Source organism: Gadus chalcogrammus, chromosome 13, assembly GCF_026213295.1.
Source record: "Gadus chalcogrammus isolate NIFS_2021 chromosome 13, NIFS_Gcha_1.0, whole genome shotgun sequence".
Classification (NCBI taxonomy): Eukaryota; Metazoa; Chordata; class Actinopteri; order Gadiformes; family Gadidae; genus Gadus; species Gadus chalcogrammus.
The window spans coordinates 6,575,983-6,592,682 of NC_079424.1; the positions used below are offsets into that span (position 1 = coordinate 6,575,983).

At 45.5% G+C, this 16,700-nt stretch overlaps 3 protein-coding genes across 3 annotated transcripts; 2 read left to right on the top strand and 1 right to left on the bottom strand.

Moving 5' to 3' along the window:
• The first annotated feature begins 1,266 nt into the window (after positions 1 to 1,266).
• On the top strand, positions 1,267 to 3,344 carry fndc10 (fibronectin type III domain containing 10). Its single transcript, XM_056606282.1, has 2 exons — positions 1,267 to 1,364; positions 1,548 to 3,344. Exon 2 carries the CDS (start codon positions 1,708 to 1,710, stop codon positions 2,776 to 2,778), a length of 1,071 nt encoding a protein of 356 aa, XP_056462257.1. The 5' UTR covers positions 1,267 to 1,364; positions 1,548 to 1,707; the 3' UTR covers positions 2,779 to 3,344.
• Positions 3,345 to 3,851: 507 nt separating this feature from the next.
• Positions 3,852 to 8,418, top strand: ssu72 (SSU72 homolog, RNA polymerase II CTD phosphatase). The gene is made up of 5 exons (XM_056606295.1): positions 3,852 to 4,155; positions 5,045 to 5,188; positions 6,214 to 6,353; positions 6,519 to 6,637; positions 6,817 to 8,418. The coding sequence occupies exons 1-5, from the start codon at positions 4,076 to 4,078 to the stop codon at positions 6,916 to 6,918; spliced, it is 585 nt and encodes a 194-aa protein (XP_056462270.1). The 5' UTR covers positions 3,852 to 4,075; the 3' UTR covers positions 6,919 to 8,418.
• Positions 8,419 to 8,965: 547 nt separating this feature from the next.
• atad3 (ATPase family AAA domain containing 3) lies at positions 8,966 to 16,256 on the bottom strand. Its single transcript, XM_056606249.1, has 16 exons — positions 15,963 to 16,256; positions 15,512 to 15,588; positions 14,683 to 14,784; positions 14,482 to 14,541; positions 14,325 to 14,394; positions 14,064 to 14,229; positions 13,719 to 13,788; positions 13,239 to 13,394; positions 12,945 to 13,001; positions 12,496 to 12,621; positions 12,273 to 12,397; positions 12,114 to 12,165; positions 11,945 to 12,015; positions 11,562 to 11,729; positions 11,178 to 11,286; positions 8,966 to 11,063 (listed from the first exon to the last, which is right to left on the bottom strand). Exons 1-16 carry the CDS (start codon positions 16,150 to 16,152, stop codon positions 9,291 to 9,293), a joined length of 3,372 nt encoding a protein of 1,123 aa, XP_056462224.1. The 5' UTR covers positions 16,153 to 16,256; the 3' UTR covers positions 8,966 to 9,290.
• Between the last annotated feature and the right edge of the window lie 444 nt (positions 16,257 to 16,700).

The window sequence follows — 16,700 nt, forward strand, 5'->3', positions numbered from 1 at the left end:
CAGCTGAATCGCGTTTATGTATTGGGGCTGCCAAAACCTCATTGATAGAGGCCTACGTTTGAAGTCTCTGGCAGACCATAAGCTAGCGCATGAGTCCAGCATTTTACAATTAAATCATCTTAATTCAAACGTATAAAATATAACCCCTTTACTATTCATGCATCAATAATATTTTAGATATTTGTCCTCAGTTGGTTAGCCGTACAGTGCGTATAAAGAAGCGCAACACTTGACTTCGCAGATTTAACTGACTTAGTTTTTCTCAATAGTATAAACACGTTTTCTGAAACTATAGCTCAAAACTTTAAACATAAACCTGAGAAAAGTTGATCATTTTGTCAAAACTACACATTCTTCTCAAAACTGTTTTTTTTCCACCGAGCAGTTAACACAGCTATCAAATTAATATCTCTTAGAGAGCATAAATTAAACACTGGTGTGATCAATTCAAAACACTTCCATCAAAATACTTTTTACAGAATGTTTTGGCTTTATGAGGCCATGTTAAATATTCCTATCTATAAAATTGTTTAGAAATAGCTGTCTTATTTAAAGTTGCAATTAGGTGGTACATATAAGGCTGTTGCCATATTGTTATACAATTCTGTGAATATATCTGAACAGCTGAACTGACTGCATAAAAATAAGACTATAAATGAGGTGAAACAGATCTACATGTCAGTATGTAGGCTATCCCACCTCCAATCCTGATCAGGCCAAAGGACCATATCTACAACACAGTAGAGCTCACCGAGTCCTGTTTTATGCTCTGACATATGATTGAAGTGTTTTGCCAGTTGAGTTTGAACAGCTGAAAAGTGAGTTAGACTTAATTGGTAAGTAGTTGTTGCGCTTTGAAGGTCAGTGTGATCCAGGTGAACCAAGTGTGCTAAATGATGAGATTTGTGCTTAGAGTTTAATTTTTTTTTTTTTAAATGTGCTATTGTGCTTAGAGTTTAGCAGTCTGGATTCTTGTAGTTGATGCATGAGCTTCAAGTTTCCAGACTTGTGTGCATAGTTCCATTTTTTGTGTGTCGAGAAAAACTGTGACATCATTACAAATTCCTCTATTCAACCATAATGGGACATTAGTCCTAGTCCTATTTACGGTAGATGTAATTTGGAAATGTCGTTGGTAAAGTTGCATTTAAAACGGCCATATAGGCATATATCACTCATAGGCCGTACAGGACTTATTTGACAGTCCGACTACCCACGACTCCAGTGGACCACGCTCTCCGCGCGCCGCTACACACCCACAAACGCGCACACACACGCACCATCTATCAGATCTTCACGGATCGACAACAAGAAGAGAACAAATCGGATGGCACGAATACGACACCCATTAATCCTCTCACAAAGTAAGTAAGGGACGTCGTTTATGTGATGGCGTGACTCGGGATAAATGAAATGACCTACATCGTAAAACAGTCGGTATTTTACGCTCATCATCCTCCCTGCATGAGCTAGCATAGCCATATATATGCAAGGTCATCTGCGATGTTTTAAGATCAATTTCACTTAATCATTGTCATCTTTTGCAGACACAGACTACCCCTTTGACGTTGACATGATTCGGCATTGGAGCAGATTGAATCGTGTGTAGGATCGATTTAAAACGGATGTTCAAACCGCACGCCATCAGACGTTCGCAAGAACAGCTTTTTCTCAGTAGAGTAGCATAACTCTTACAAAGGTATTGGGATGAAGAGGCAACAAATACATTCACTGCTTGTTTTGTCGGCCGTCATACTCTGCGCGTTGCACGAGGCAGTGGGGTACAGCAGAGCTGGCGGCGTCTCAGAAACCTCAATGCCAGCCACATCTCCAGGAGAGGAGGGAGGCAGCCATAGCAGAGCACGGTCGAGGCACACGCACGTCAGATCAAACAACCAAACATTCGACAGTCTTGTCAACAATAGCAGACACGCACCAATGATCAGAGAGGGGTCTGAGCCCTTGTCCAACACCAGAAGAAGCCACCTTCCCGCTGTGATGTCTGGGAGGAAAAACAGCCCCAGATGGAGCCCCACAGAGCAGCGGGGGGCATCACTGTGTGCCTACAGAGTCATCGAGGGGGGTGTCGGGGGGCAACTCTGTTTCCGACACACACAGTGGGGCTTCCATTGCGGCAGCGCGAACTGCAGGACCGTGAGTTCCCTGGGGGGCCTGGTGGCAAACATCCTCACAAACGGCACTGTGCTGTTGCAATGGACCAACGAGGGTGCAGTACGTGGGAGGGTTCACGGTAAGGCCACCGACGTAAGCACTGGTCAGGGCCCTCACATAAACAAGACCGGTGGTGGGGATGGAAACCACACGAGTGGGGACTCAGCGACAGGCTCGACAGAGGGACCACAGGGGTATTTAACTCCCACACCCAGGGCTGCTTTTAGCCACCGACCCCGCAGGAGGTCGGGCGTGGAGCTGAGCTGCTGGTGGAACGGGAGCTACACGCAGTTCGAATGCGCCACCGTCCACCTCGGCCCCGGCTGCAGGGACTTCCTGCTGACCGACCTGCACGAGAACGTCCCCTACCGCATCTGTCTCCGCGCCCTGGCTCCGGCCCAGTCCCCGGGGGACCGGAGGGACTGCGTGGAGTTCACCATGTCGCCTTCCGGCATGCAGGACATTGTGATCGCCATGACTACCGTGGGAGGCGCCATATGTGTCATGTTGGTCATCATATGCCTGCTGGTGGCGTACATCACAGAGAACATCATGAGCCCCGCCACGCAACACACGTACCATTATCACACACACTCGCGGCACTGACGCAGTGTGCGTCAGTGTACACAAAGTGTGGTCCGGATACACAATGTGTATGGGGATCAATTGTCCTGAATCATCCTACTGTGTCTTATACGAAACATGTTTAAATCAGCCACATAATGCCTCCGTACATTAGATCTTGCTCGGTTTGGTGTTGAGCCTGCAAAATAGCAACTTCTAAACCTTCTAATCATTACAAGGGATGCACTGAACCAAAATGAGCCATTCACTACACATATGTTTATAAAGAATCATTGTTTTATGTGGTGATTCCGCCTTTTCAGCTGTGATCAATCTCTTTGTAAAACTGCAATAAAAACCATCAACCTGAGTGACAGAGAAATCATAATAATAGCTTGGTAATAAAAACCTAACTTTTAATTCCATACTTTCACAAATGATGGCTTCATTGCCTCTGTGGCTGTTAGTTCCAGAGCCATTTTTTGCTGTTCTCTCTGTTTGAACTCTGGTTGTCACTGACCACTTTTACTGCACTTTTTGAAAATAGGCCTCTTCTAAATGTAAAATAAGTAAGATGACATAGGTTGCCATGGCAAAGTCAATAAACTTTTAATTAAGACTATAAAAGTGTGTGGTGTGTGTGTCGGCTAGCATTGGGTGAACAGATTCCCATAGCGTTTGATTTGTTCTGGTTCTGCCTTTTTAAAAGGGAAATAAATATCGGACAGCATTAAAAAAACATAACATCATTGTTGATAATTATAATTCAACACAATAGTTTAGATGGTAAATATGGCTTTAGAAAATACAAAAGTCTATTATCTCTAATAACATATAAATAATTTATCATTGATAGGCCTATGAGGTAATATAATTTGCCAGATAAAACATTGTGCAATAAAAAATCGTGTACACTTTGTGGACAAATTTGCATATACTATTTTCGAGACATTCTTTTTCTCATTATTATTATTTTTGCTGCTTTTTGTAGCTTTACCATTCCGTATTTTGAAAGAAAGACACAAAACCTGACGATCTTTCTTGCGTCGTCAGACTCGTCACAGTGACGTGGACGTTTTTTTTCTTTTATAACCGGTAAACCCAGCCCCTAAAATGACATCAACACTTTTAAAGCCGTGCCTAGGCAGGAAGTCGGTCCGGCTCCGCCATTTTAACATCCTCATCCTTTAGAGGAGAGCGCTCTAATTTGGCCGTTCTAGTCAGTCGTCAGTCGTTAGAAACGTTTGTATTCGGTCGTCTATGTAGGTGTTTAGCCTATACAAATTCTATTTAGTCATTTTTTCACTAATTCCAAATTAGTTCCTACGGAAGAACCGCTATGCCGAGCCACCCGCTGCGCGTGGCGGTTGTGTGCTCGAGCAACCAGAACCGCAGTATGGAAGCGCACAATATCCTCAGGTAAAACGGGCCGAGACGAAGAGAAGAAACCACTGCATTGCCCTGCTCCGAAGTGACCGAGCCCGTACTGCGCGGTGCTAATGGCGCTGGAGCCATAACCGCACAATGCTCCATGACAGCATATCGGCCTCCACCCAGCTTCGACAATGGGCTCAAAGCAGAACAAAAAGCCTGTAGTTTATACCAAGGCTGTTCATCTGGATTATCTTTATTTTTGTTGTTTTTGTTATTTTTGACAGACGTACACGCCTTTCCACTTATTAGGTTTTAATTGTATAAAGATACATGTTTGAAGGAAAAAGTAGTTGATTTTTACTTAGTCTCTGGCGCCCTCTCTATTGTCTTGAAGAAGAAGGGAGTACTGCAGCCTTGAACCGCCGCCTGATGGCGCTGCTCTCTGATTCTAGATTAGTCACTTTTTTAAAAAGGGCAATAATTCATTTAATATATTTATGGCACCTAGAAAGTAAACTGCTTTGCCCACCAAGACGACGAATGCCGACTCTTTTCCCCCCCAACAGTTACCCTAGTCTGTATTTTTGCACATCGGTTAAGTGTAGTTGACAAAGACCTACTAGGAAAGAAATTAGTTGAGTTATTAGTCAACTTGTTAACATCCCGTGCCATATGTGACAAGCTGAAAAACGGCCTTTTTTTTCTTTTTGATTGAGTCATTTATTTTAACCCCGCAGCTAGCCATACGTCTCTGAAAATTCCACTTTCTTCATGTTTGCATGTCATACTGGTTAATTAATTTAATTTATTACTTTTTATTCTATCTGCCGTGTCATTAAATGCGCTGTTCGGGGGGAGATGCACTTTAACACTGATGCTATATTCTGAACTAATCCATTTTTATTCATGTATACTTGTTCTTTCCTCTTTGCAGCAAACGTGGATTTGACGTGCGTTCATTTGGGACTGGCTCCCACGTGAAGCTGCCTGGCCCTGCCCCGGATAAGCCTAATGTTTACGACTTCAAAACATCTTATGAACAGATGTACAACGACCTGGTCCGCAAGGACAAGGAACTGTATCCCCTTCACACACACCAACCAATATGCACTCTGTCGCTGACAATCACACACGTGCAAACAAAAGGGGACATAATGCTGAGAAGTAGATCTGCGCAATTTGAGGTATAGGCATTCTGTGAACATCCTTATTGAAGAACATGTGGTGCCGTTGGAACAGCAGTACATTGGGGTGTCCCGTTGGGCAACTGGCTTCTAGGTGTCAAATGACGTGTGACAAATGTTTGTCTGTTCTCGTTCATTGTCGTTGATAAGTGGTAAACGTTGGTGCATCTGCTTGGTGTAGGTAAGTCATCTGCTGGGTATGGGTAAGCTCACAGTAAACAAACTGGTTTAGTCAAGGATATGATTTGTTGATTGCAGTTTGTTTGTGTTTAATCATCAAATGTTTCACAATGCGCTGTATTACCTGTCTTGAATACAACTGCCACCTTGACCAAAGCTCTTCTCCATAGGTTATTGGGATATCATGGGTGTGAACGGAATTCCCTATGACATAAGCGCAAAAAAATAAGATTATTATCGTCCAAAGTCTCAAAATTGGGAAGGAAACGGCAACTTAAATAATTGTAAAAGCATCTCCAGCTATTGGGATTAGCTTGTTAATTGTGTTGGTTTAAAAAAATATGTTTTCGGGCCGATATTAATATCAGTACATTCAGTTCAGGAAGAATGTCCGGTTCAAAGAGCGAGTGTGTGACAGAAATGGTTTCCCTACATTCCGAATGCATTGTCCAACAAAAAACACCTGGCAGTGGATAAAAAATTGCAAGTTATATATTGGCCACTAGATGGCAATGTGCTGTTTTATTTTAATAGCGAGTAAACGTTTTACAATAGGTTGGACGCCACGGAGAATTTATGATTTATCTAACCAACGTGTTCAAATATTGGGGCTTTGTTCCGCATATCCTTTTTTTTTTTTTTTTGAATGGATGACTCATGTGAGGTATTTGCATCACTGAATGTTGAGGGATTCTCTCTAGGCCACCTTGCTGTGCTCCTTAACCAACAACTCCTTAAGGTACACCCAGAATGGAATCCTTCACATGCTGGACCGCAACAAGCGTATCAAAACCAGACCGGAGCGGTTCCAGAACTGTAAGGACCACTTTGACCTGGTCATTACCTGTGAAGAGAGGGTCTACGACCAAGTCCTGGAAGGTGAGGCCTTCGTACCCAATGTTGATGTACATATGCTTTTGTCATTCTAATGATGAACAACCAAGTGTTCTGCGGTGTCGTAATCTTATGTTATGACTCAAACCTGCAATGTGACCGAAGCCCAATGCTAAGGGAGGGGGGGTCCCTGACTGTGCCGCTCCACAGACCTCAGCTCCAGAGAACAGGAGACGCTGCAGTCGGTGCACGTCATCAACGTGGACATCCAGGACAACCACGAGGAAGCCACGCTCGGGGCCTTCCTCATCTGTGAGCTGTGTCAGTGTGTGAGTGTCCACCTATTAAAACCTGCCTGTGACATGCATGTTAATGCTGAACTCTTTATATCTGGAATGGATGGGCGGGTGGGGGGTGATCACTTTGTATACCCTAAACGGGGAATGTTCATGTTGCCTGAAGGTTACTTGACCTTGTCCCGGGGGAATCTTTCAATGTTTTCCTTCAGATCCAGCACACGGACGACATGGAGAATGAAATCGACGAGCTGATTCAGGAGTTTGAAGATAAGAGTAACAGGCCTTTCCTACACACCGTGTGCTTCTACTGACGGCCCCCGTCCAAATCTTGCAATAAAACCTACCACCCCCCCCCCCCCCCCCGCCCATAAGCCGTGAACCAACAGCAGTACACACACACTCTTTAAGCAAGCCATCTACACCGCTCTGTGTGTGTGTGTGTGTGTATCGATGATCACATTACACGCGTGTCCCTGTACGCAGCTGTAACGCACACGTGTGTACGAAGGCCAGCGCACTGGGTTCTGCGATGGCTCGGTGACGGTTTCTGACAAACGGTGAGGACGGGTTGTCCTTCATGCTGAGGATAGCCTCTTGCCTTTGGATCCAATGTCAGGCCATGGTCCCTCCTCCCCCAGACCCCTTACTCAACCCTTCATGCCCACCCAGCCACGCCTCTCTCGGGAGAGCAAGACCCCAGCCAATCTTATAGTAGGATATACAGTTTTTGTTTTTATTTCTTTTGAATTGGAGGCTGATTGTGCTCTTTTTGTTTTCTCAAATTCTAGCAATTGTTTTGGTTTTTGAGTCATTTTGACCCTGGCTGGTGTAAATGTGCTTGATGAATGACATGAATTGACACGTCTATGCTGATGCGTGACTGCCTGAAAGGACAAGTGACCGTGTGCTAGAGATTAGTCCATAAATCGGAGGGTTGATGTTGACTAACCAAACTGAGACGTATCCCTCCGGTTAGATTCCATCATAATGTGTTGATTCTTATTTATACTCAGATTTGCTGTCTTTCAGGGTATCGTTTTGTTTTATTTTGTAAATGTAAAAGAATAGAGAAAGCATTGTAATTATTTGCTGCAAGCTCAGTCAAGAGTGCCTGAATTCTGTATGTACATATGAATCCACTAAAGAAACAATCTCTTCAGAAACCTTTCTGCTCTTGTCTGCTTTGAGTATTATTTTTTTTATTGTGTATGTTTACGTTTTTTAAACTCGTTTTAAAATCTTTTATTTAAAAGTAAACTGGAGGTATGCCAAGTTGATTCTATAAAAAAAACGAGTCCATCACAGCAAGCTGCCCAAAACATACAATGTCCTTTGTTAACCATTAGAATGTTGTAAACCATTCCGGTCATATATTTTGAGACGCCAATAATTAGATTATGTATCAATACTGGGCTGTAATGGCTAAACATCGAACAATCCCACGCGCTAGGTCGCATACGATCTTGAGGACCAATTTGAGCGTGTATGTCTATAATGACTGTCTTTTGTCACTTGCGCCTCTGCGCGCTCTAAAAAAGCAATGAAGATGAAAGCGATTCTGCAACAATTGTCACTTGGGTTTGCGTTCGTAAAGGTAAGAAACAACGCGAAATCTCCAGTGCCTCGTAACGTCCAGGATGTTGCCGTTTACAAAAGCTAACAGATAAAATACCTGTTTTTGACATGTGTCCGTCGACGTCGGCTTGACATAAACTGTTTTGGACCGATTTCACAACTCCAACGTACCGTTTGTCTCAGGCAATAACTTTACTATTTACTAGACACACACACTCGCTTTCCTTGAAATTTCTCTCCCCCTTGTGGGCTGTCTGACCCATTGATTACTATCTGAAGCATTACACACGTCAACACACGCTACCACCATGGCCAGACGATCCCGTGATATCCTATCCAGAGGTCCAGAAGGCGATTTCCCACCGCTTCATTTGGACAATCTTTAAATAAAATTTCTGCTTTGGAATTTCAACTATAATGTCATGAAGTCATGATTTGTTATTTAATGTGTTTAGCCTGGCTGTATAAAACCTATTAGTGTCACAGCCTGCACAATTACAATGCAATAGGCCAAATGGTATATGTCCTTGACTTGGCTTTTTGGGGGAAGTTATTGACGGTCTCCAGCTGGCAGCCATTACTCCTGATTGGATTATTTAAGTTTTTGAACGTAGGTTCATTCAGTTGATTTTCCTCTTCGCCATCTCCTTGACCTTCTTGCATCCTGATACCAAACCCATCACAAAACCATAATATGTACTTGATGGTTTCTAATTTGGTTGGACTGATATAATGGGGAAGAATGATTTGACCATATAAACAAAACCAAAGGACAATAAATAAAAGAAACGTATTGAATGTTATCATTTATATAGAAAATCACAATCACACAATTTTAATAATGTTACTATTTGTAATGTTAACAATCTGTAAACAATAATTAAAGACATACGGTTTCCATAGAAAGTACATTTTGACAGATATATCAACATGAATCAGTGTCAGGCATATTTTAAGGTCATTGATTTTAGTGGCCCACTGCATTCCCCATATTCCAGCGGTGTGGTTCTGAACACGTCAGACACAGACATCACTTGGGTACAAGGGCCAGCATACTCTTTTTCTTTTGTTTGATCCCAGCACCTCCGTTGTGGTTCAACCATCCTCCTCACACGGGGGTTCCATCCTTTGGCGGAGGAGATACAGTCTTTACCTCCTTTTCCTTCTCACTGGAAGGAGTAGCAGCAGCAGCAGGTTCACCTACGCTCTCTGCCTTGACTCCAACGTCAGAGACCTGATCCACTGGTGGCACAGATTTGCTCTCTTCCGTCAGCTCAACGTCGTTCAAAGTGGGTGGGGCAATCTCCTGTTTAATGCTGTCCTCAACTGGAGCAGATTTGCTCTCTTCCGTCAGGTCAACGGTGGTTGAAGTAGGCGGAGCCATCTCCTCTTTGATGAGGTCAACCGGGGCGATGACCTCCTGTGCTAGGGGGGCCTCGGAGAGGTCAACTGGGGCGATGACCTCCTGAGCTAGGGGGGTCTCGGTGAGGTCAACAGCGATGTCAACTGGGGCGATGACCTCCTGAGCTAGGGGGGCCTCGGAGAGGTCAACTGGGGCGATGACCTCCTTAGCTACGGGGGTCTCAGTAATTTCAACGGCGATGTCAACCGGGGCGATGACCTCCTGAGCTAGGGGGGTCTCGGTGATCTCAACCGGGGCGATGACCTCCTGAGCTAGGGGGGTCTCGGTGATCTCAACCGGGGCGATGACCTCCTGAGCTAGGGGGGTCTCGGTGAGGTCAACTGGGGCGATGACCTCCTGAGCTAGGGGGGTCTCGGTGAGGTCAACAGCGATGTCAACTGGGGCGCTGACCTCCTGAGCTAGGGGGGCCTCGGAGAGGTCAACTGGGGCGCTGACCTCCTGAGCTAGGGGGGTCTCGGTGATCTCAACCGGGGCGATGACCTCCTGAGCTACGGGGGTCTCGGTGATCTCAACCGGGGCGATGACCTCCTGAGCTACGGGGGTCTCGGTGATCTCAACTGGGGCGATGACCTCCTGAGCTACGGGGGTCTCGGTGATCTCAACTGGGGCGCTGACCTCCTGAGCTAGGGGGGTCTCGGTGAGGTCAACTGGGGCGATGACCTCCTGAGCTACGGGGGTCTCGGTGAGGTCAACTGCGATGTCAACCGGGGCGATGACCTCCTGAGCTAGGGGGGCGTCAGCCAGAATCTCCTTGGCGACCTCAACCGGAGCGACCACCTCCGGCACCACGGGGGCTTCAGCCAGAATCTCCTGGCTGAGGTCAATAGGAGCGACCACCTCCTTTGCGAAGGGCAGAATCTCTTGGGTGACGTCTACGGGCGCGACCGCTTCCTGTGCTAGGGAGGCCTCGGTGAGGGGCAGGACCTCTGGGCTGATGTTCTCGGCCACCTGAGCCACCACCTCCTGAGCTAGGGGTGCCTCGGCCAGGGGCAGCACCTCTTGGTTGATGCTTTCGACAACCTCGGCGACGACCTGCTGGGCGAGGGGGGCCTCAGCCAGGGGAAGAACCTCTTGGTTGATGCTTTCGACAACCGGAGCTGCCGCCACCTCCTGGGCGAGGGGCTGAATCTCTCTGATGACGTCAGCCGTAGCTGCTACCACCTCCTGAGCCAGGGGTGCCATGGCGAGCGGCAGAATCTGTTGGTTGAGGCTTTCGACCACCGGAGCGACGACCTCCGAGGCCTGGGGGACCTCGGCGACGGGCAGGATGAAACCTATCTTCCCATCGCCGCCTGCTGTATTGGCCTGCTTGGGAGGGGGGGGCCTCACTTGTAGGCTCTCCACGCCCTCTCCGTGAAGCCAGTCCATCTTCTGGATGTGCTGTTTGACAGCATCTTGGACGCGGGCGTCAATCATGGCCTCCGTCAGCATCCCACTCTCAGAGGAGTACGCCGCCGCCTGGGTGGAAGGAGTTAAACTTAAGCTGACTTTAAATCTTTAGAAATGGAGTACCACCAAAATGATAAGTAGTCCATAATATGGACACGGCCAATCAGAGATTGGTATACCGACCTGCCAGGCCACTCCCAGCTTGGAGATCTCTCTGCCAGACATCCCCTCTGTGTGCTTGGCAATGTCAGAACACTTGAGACCGTAGTCAAACTGGGCGAGCTTCAGCCTCCTGAAGAAGACACCAGAACAAGAGCAGGAGGGGTGATGGTAACGGCTTTGAGAGCACTTTTTATTTCTAGAATGCATCAGTTATAGGATGTTATGTTCTTGATACTATTATGGAAATCATTGTCTATCGCTATAGGCTTTTGAGCCACTTGTTATATATTTTCAACTTTAACAATCCCTTTAACAATTTCAGTCGTATTATACAGTTTAATTCGGTCAAAGCGCTCTATTTTCAGATTTGAGCGAAGGATTTGGTGTATTAGGTGTATAACTCACTGCCTCCCTCCAGTGGCCGGCTCCAGCACGTATCTATCAAAGTACAGTCGCACCAGCCTCTCCCTCTCTTCAGGGCCTGGCAGCGCAAAGTTCACTATCTCATCAATACGGTCGTTGATGGCCCAGTCAAACTGCTCTGGTTGGTTACTGGCCAGCACCATCATAAACCTGCAGGACACAGAGGGAAGAAGAAAAGGGTTTGAGGCACAGAGATAGTGGGCTATAAGACTGATCATACAAGAGGGAAAATCAAGGGGGTGTTGGATACACTTAGGGCTATGTTGGTATGGAGCTTGAAAGTTTTGTGTTACGATACTTGTTCCACACATACCATTTTATTTAACCATGATTAACGATGCATATTGGGTAAGATGAATACTTACTTGTTGCTCTGTTCTCCGGTACGATAAAGGAAGGCGTTTAATGTGGCTCTGAGGTCTTCACTGATCTTTTCCTACAAAACGGACACAAAATAAAATGTAAATGGTTTGTATTATACATGATTTTCACAATGTGAACTATGGACAGATGTAACGGAACAACTCGACTTACAGTAGATCGCTTGCGTAGAAAGGCATCGGCCTCATCAACAAAGAGCAATAATCTAGCATAGGTAAAGGAGAACATTGGAATGAATTTCAACAATCATCAGATTACATTCATACATGAACAAAAGGGTTTCATTTATGTTCATAATCATTGACGGCATACCCGCGCCGGCTGGTGTTGGCCCAGTCGAACACTTTGTGCATCGCTGTGACACCGTCACGACCCATGGGGGCCACGTCGCCTCCCGTCATGATCGCAAAGTCCATCCCGGAATGCATCGCCAGTTTCTGCTCAACACAAAGAGGTAACGGTTCATCAGATCACATGGATTGAGGTTCATAAAGGAAGTTTCTCAGATGATGCGTGTTATGTAACGTGTGCGTACCTTGGCAAATAGAGTTTTTCCAGTTCCTGGCGGGCCATACATGAGGATATTCCTGTAAAGGCCACGGTTCTGCCGCGTGTTTCGAGTTGCTATGGCAATGTCTCGCACACGCTCTTCCAGTGAAGGCTAAAAGGGATTATTAAATAACATCAATTTGCAATATTAGCATTTTCTCCAAATGTCACAGCCTTTAAAGAAAATGGGGGTCATGAGGAAAACAACATTGTGATCGACTTAACATCACGACGTGCTGATGAATTAAAATTACCATTATATCTTCTCATCGTAATTCATGTTGCTATGAAACTGCTGTCTAACTGCTGTCTTGCTATGGTTATCACGAGGGGTCAATATCTTAATTTAACGAGGATTGTATACGACAGCATTCAAAGACGCTTAACAATATTATCAAAGTATTGTCCTGCCCTAGTTGTAACTTGACCACTTACGCTCAGCACGACTCCCTCCAAGGCATCCTGTGGTTTGCTCCTCAACCGCCTCGTCGTCTAACAGGAGGTGGGGGAGGGAGGGATGAGAAAATGGTTACTAAAAAGGAACACAAACAGATCTAAAGGCCCAATCCCATTTGTACCCCTTCCCCCTTCCCCCTCCCCCTTGTTTTGAAGGGGTAAGGGGAAGGGGTAAGGTGTAGAAATGGGATTGGGCCTAAACGTGCATGCATCAACTATGCCACACATAGCTGATGAGAGACTGTGGCCGAGCCAAACGGGCCTCCCAGCTACCTTGATGGGATGCTTGATGGCTTCTGCCACGGTGATGCGGGACGTCTCCCTGACCAGGGACGGCTTGCCCAGCCGGGCTTCTACGTAGCGGCCGGCCACTGCGGTCGTGTTGCGGGCCGTGTAGACGCCCACCGCCAGCAGGGTCAACCCTCCTACCTGCCGACGGGAGGAGACATTGCACGTGTTTAGGACTTGAACATCACATTAGCCGATGAACGTGGCAGAACATTACAAGAGAAATGTGGTATTGTTTTTATTATTGTTTAATTTATTCAGTCTTAACGTCATCCAGGGGCGCGGGTAATTAAACAAAAAGAAGATGTGCGTGTAGTCGGTGACCAGAGCTGTGGAGCTATATCTTGGGAAGTGTCGATGAGCCCAGCATCTCCACAAAACCTGAAGTTCGTCAGCCACCCACAGCTTTTCTACCATCCTCACGTTGTACCTGATGGGGCAGTGCATTGTGGGGAATGTTCTCACCGTAGCTGTGACTTTGTCCCAGTCCGACACAAAAGCCCTGAAGCCCTCTCCGAACACAGCCCCCGCAGTCCTGAAAGGGAAAACATTTATTATATGCTTTGTGTGGTGTGTACTAAAACAATCAAATCAAAACATCTAATTTAAATTATTAGTAGCTGTGTTTGCATACTGTTCATGGCATATCGTTTTTGTTTTTTTTAAGTACCATGAGACACTATTGAATATAAGCTGTCCTAGTGACGACGTGTTATTTTAACTAGATATCACCAGCACATACAACTAGTAATACAAAAGGAAACACCAACTGGCACCATGAGCAAAGAAGCACTTGTGAAAGCCACCTACTTTATAGACTCCAGAACGGTCTGCCGGTGCTCGGCCGCCTTCAGGCGGATCTGCTCACGGATGATGTCTGCGTTCTCCCGCTCCACGCGGCCCCGGGCTTTGGACTCCGCCTCTATGCGCAGCAGCTCGTTCTTGTGCCTCAGCTGCATCTCGTGCTCGATGGTGGCTGAAGTAGAGGCGGACCCGGCACAGTTAGAACTCCAGCCAATGATCAACCTTGCTGTGTGGTATACACTGCATTTGGTTAGTGCTATCCGTTACCTTTTCTCATGGACTCCTGTTTATTCACAGACTCCTCCTGCTTACGAAGGTTGTCCTCATTTATGGCTTGCTGTGAACAAAAACAGTAAATATTTTAAACGTGCTTGTTGGCGATAAGAGCTTTTGATGCGTTTTTAAATCTAGCAGGTGAACTCACCTGTTGTCGAAGCTGGTCTTCATATCGCTGCCGAGCTAGCTTATCCTGGTACTGGGCTCTCTGTGATTGGACAGACAACAGGGTTACCATGGTGACATGCTACGGGCCCACCAGAGCTGGCTTAGTACTGATTGGTCGAGTGCCTTACTGAATCAAAGTTACAAATGCTCGGATATAACCAGGGTGAGGTTCCATTCTTACCGCCTGATTCTGTTTGGTCTCCTCACTCATGGTTTTCCTTCTCTCCTCAGCCTGGATACGGATTTGATCTCCTTTCAGTTGCTCCACTGCTGCCTCATATTCCTAACACAGGAAATAGCAGCGTCAATAGGAGGACCCAACAGACATTCAGCAGACTGGACAACATCCCAATATTTACATGCATCAAATCTCAACCTGCAGTCATGATGCCTGATATAATGTTTATAGCTCAGGTAATGAACCTTTGTTAAAACATGCTTAAGGAAGACAAGCATTTTCATTGAATGAATGTCATTGAAATTCATCACGCGTCCTTGTGGAATACTAAATTCTGATTGGTCAATAAAGGCGTGCAGCAGTCTGTTACTTCTGTATAACAGACAGTTGCAATGGACGCTATGGATGCCAACAGACTTTGGTTGCAGAAGCAGTACAACATTTTGCAAATCAATTAAATAATGGGTTATATTTGTGTCAAATTATGGATTATTTTCAATAAAAGCTGTGTGATAAGAGGGATAATGTGCAGCGAAACATTAATGTTTTGCAGAAATAAACCCCTGAGGGCTGATTCAAGACCCCTGAATCACCTGCAGGGTTTATTTTTGGGGTAAGGACAGACATTGTCCCTTAGGTAATACAGCATTACTGCAGATTGCTTTGTCTACAGTGTTTATAGGAAGAGTTAAATTAGCATACTTTAGGTTATACCACGTAGTTATAATGTACTTAATACAATGTTGAACTTGTTAGGTACATCACAATGAAACTAGATACACCAAACATATGGCATGCGATGAAAATTTGTAATCTCAATGGTCTGCCTTACCTTAAATTTACTCTGATGCTCCAGCTGTACCGTCTGTTCTTGCATACGAGACAGGTCCAAAGCTTCCTTGGCATGGCCTGAGGTGAGGTATTGGCAGAAGGGAAATGGTATGCCATAATAAAATAATTGCAGTGTATACGACTATTTCAGCAATCTTGCAACAAACGGAAGTAAGTTTCATTCATTTAAAAAGTAATGTGGACAGGGATGACAAGGATGACCTTTGACCCGGTCCCCTAGAATGAAGGTGAGCGTTGAGTGGGTATTTATCACTCAGACAGCATTCTGTACATGCCGTTCTCATCTCGCTTCACCTTGGTTTTATATTTGCACAACTCTGAATATCGATTCCTAAGCGACGACTAATGAATGCACCAAATGGATTCACCCAGATTGTGTGCAATATGGCTCCCGTTACATTGCGGAATTAGTTTCTGCACTTCACACTTACGAGACTTGTCGAGGTCTTTGGCTGCCTGTGCAGCTCGCTCCAGCCCAGTCGGATCGAAGCTGCTCCATTTGTCCTTGAGTTTATCTCCACCGCCGCCGGTCCCACCGGCCGGGGCTGGCGGCGGAGGTGGTTGCGGGCCGGGTGGGGGGGCTTCAGGCTGCCCCCTGTTAAGGCCAAACAGCCAGGACATTTTTTCTGACAATTGATATTACAAGACTTATGCAAGCCGGTCAGAAAAATGAGGCTCTGACAAATGCCTGTCAGCTTACTTCCTCCACATGCGTGTCACGCTGAAATGCTTCACGCAATTGCAGGAGACGATTTGCCGTGGTCTGAACAACAGCTTTTGCTATTGGCTACTGAAAATCAATCGGCTTTTTCATTGGTAGTTGCAATAGCGTCCTCCACAGAGGTCGCGTTTTGTTCCCCCCCCCCAAATTGTACGGTAGCCGCAAATAGTAAAAAGGGTATTTTTGAAACTTTAAATGTCATTGGATTACATCATGATGCTTTTGTAACAGAAAATCATTTTAATATGCTTTCTTCTCTACATTCCACAAAACATATATTCGATTTATGTTTTTTATGAGAATAGACCATGGATAATATTTATAATTTGCTGAATGTCAAACTATACATACTTATGTATGTCTAATCGTCTGTCTAAAAAAATGGGAACCACAGCAATGTATTGAATACATAACAAAATGTTTAATGAAACAAATTTTACGAATACAT

Coding starts and splice junctions, on each gene's coding strand:
- fndc10 (XM_056606282.1), top strand. CDS start 1,708: ATGAAGAGGCAACAAATACATTCACTGCTTGTTTTGTCGGCCGTCATA.
- ssu72 (XM_056606295.1), top strand. CDS start 4,076: ATGCCGAGCCACCCGCTGCGCGTGGCGGTTGTGTGCTCGAGCAACCAG. Junction 4,156..5,044: donor GAAGCGCACAATATCCTCAG/GTAAAACGGGCC, acceptor TCCTCTTTGCAG/CAAACGTGGATTTGACGTGC. Junction 5,189..6,213: donor GTCCGCAAGGACAAGGAACT/GTATCCCCTTCA, acceptor CAACTCCTTAAG/GTACACCCAGAATGGAATCC.
- atad3 (XM_056606249.1), bottom strand. CDS start 16,152: ATGTCCTGGCTGTTTGGCCTTAACAGGGGGCAGCCTGAAGCCCCCCCA. Junction 12,398..12,495: donor GAAAAACTCTATTTGCCAAG/GTACGCACACGT, acceptor TGTGTTGAGCAG/AAACTGGCGATGCATTCCGG. Junction 11,064..11,177: donor AGCTGGGAGTGGCCTGGCAG/GTCGGTATACCA, acceptor CCTTCCACCCAG/GCGGCGGCGTACTCCTCTGA.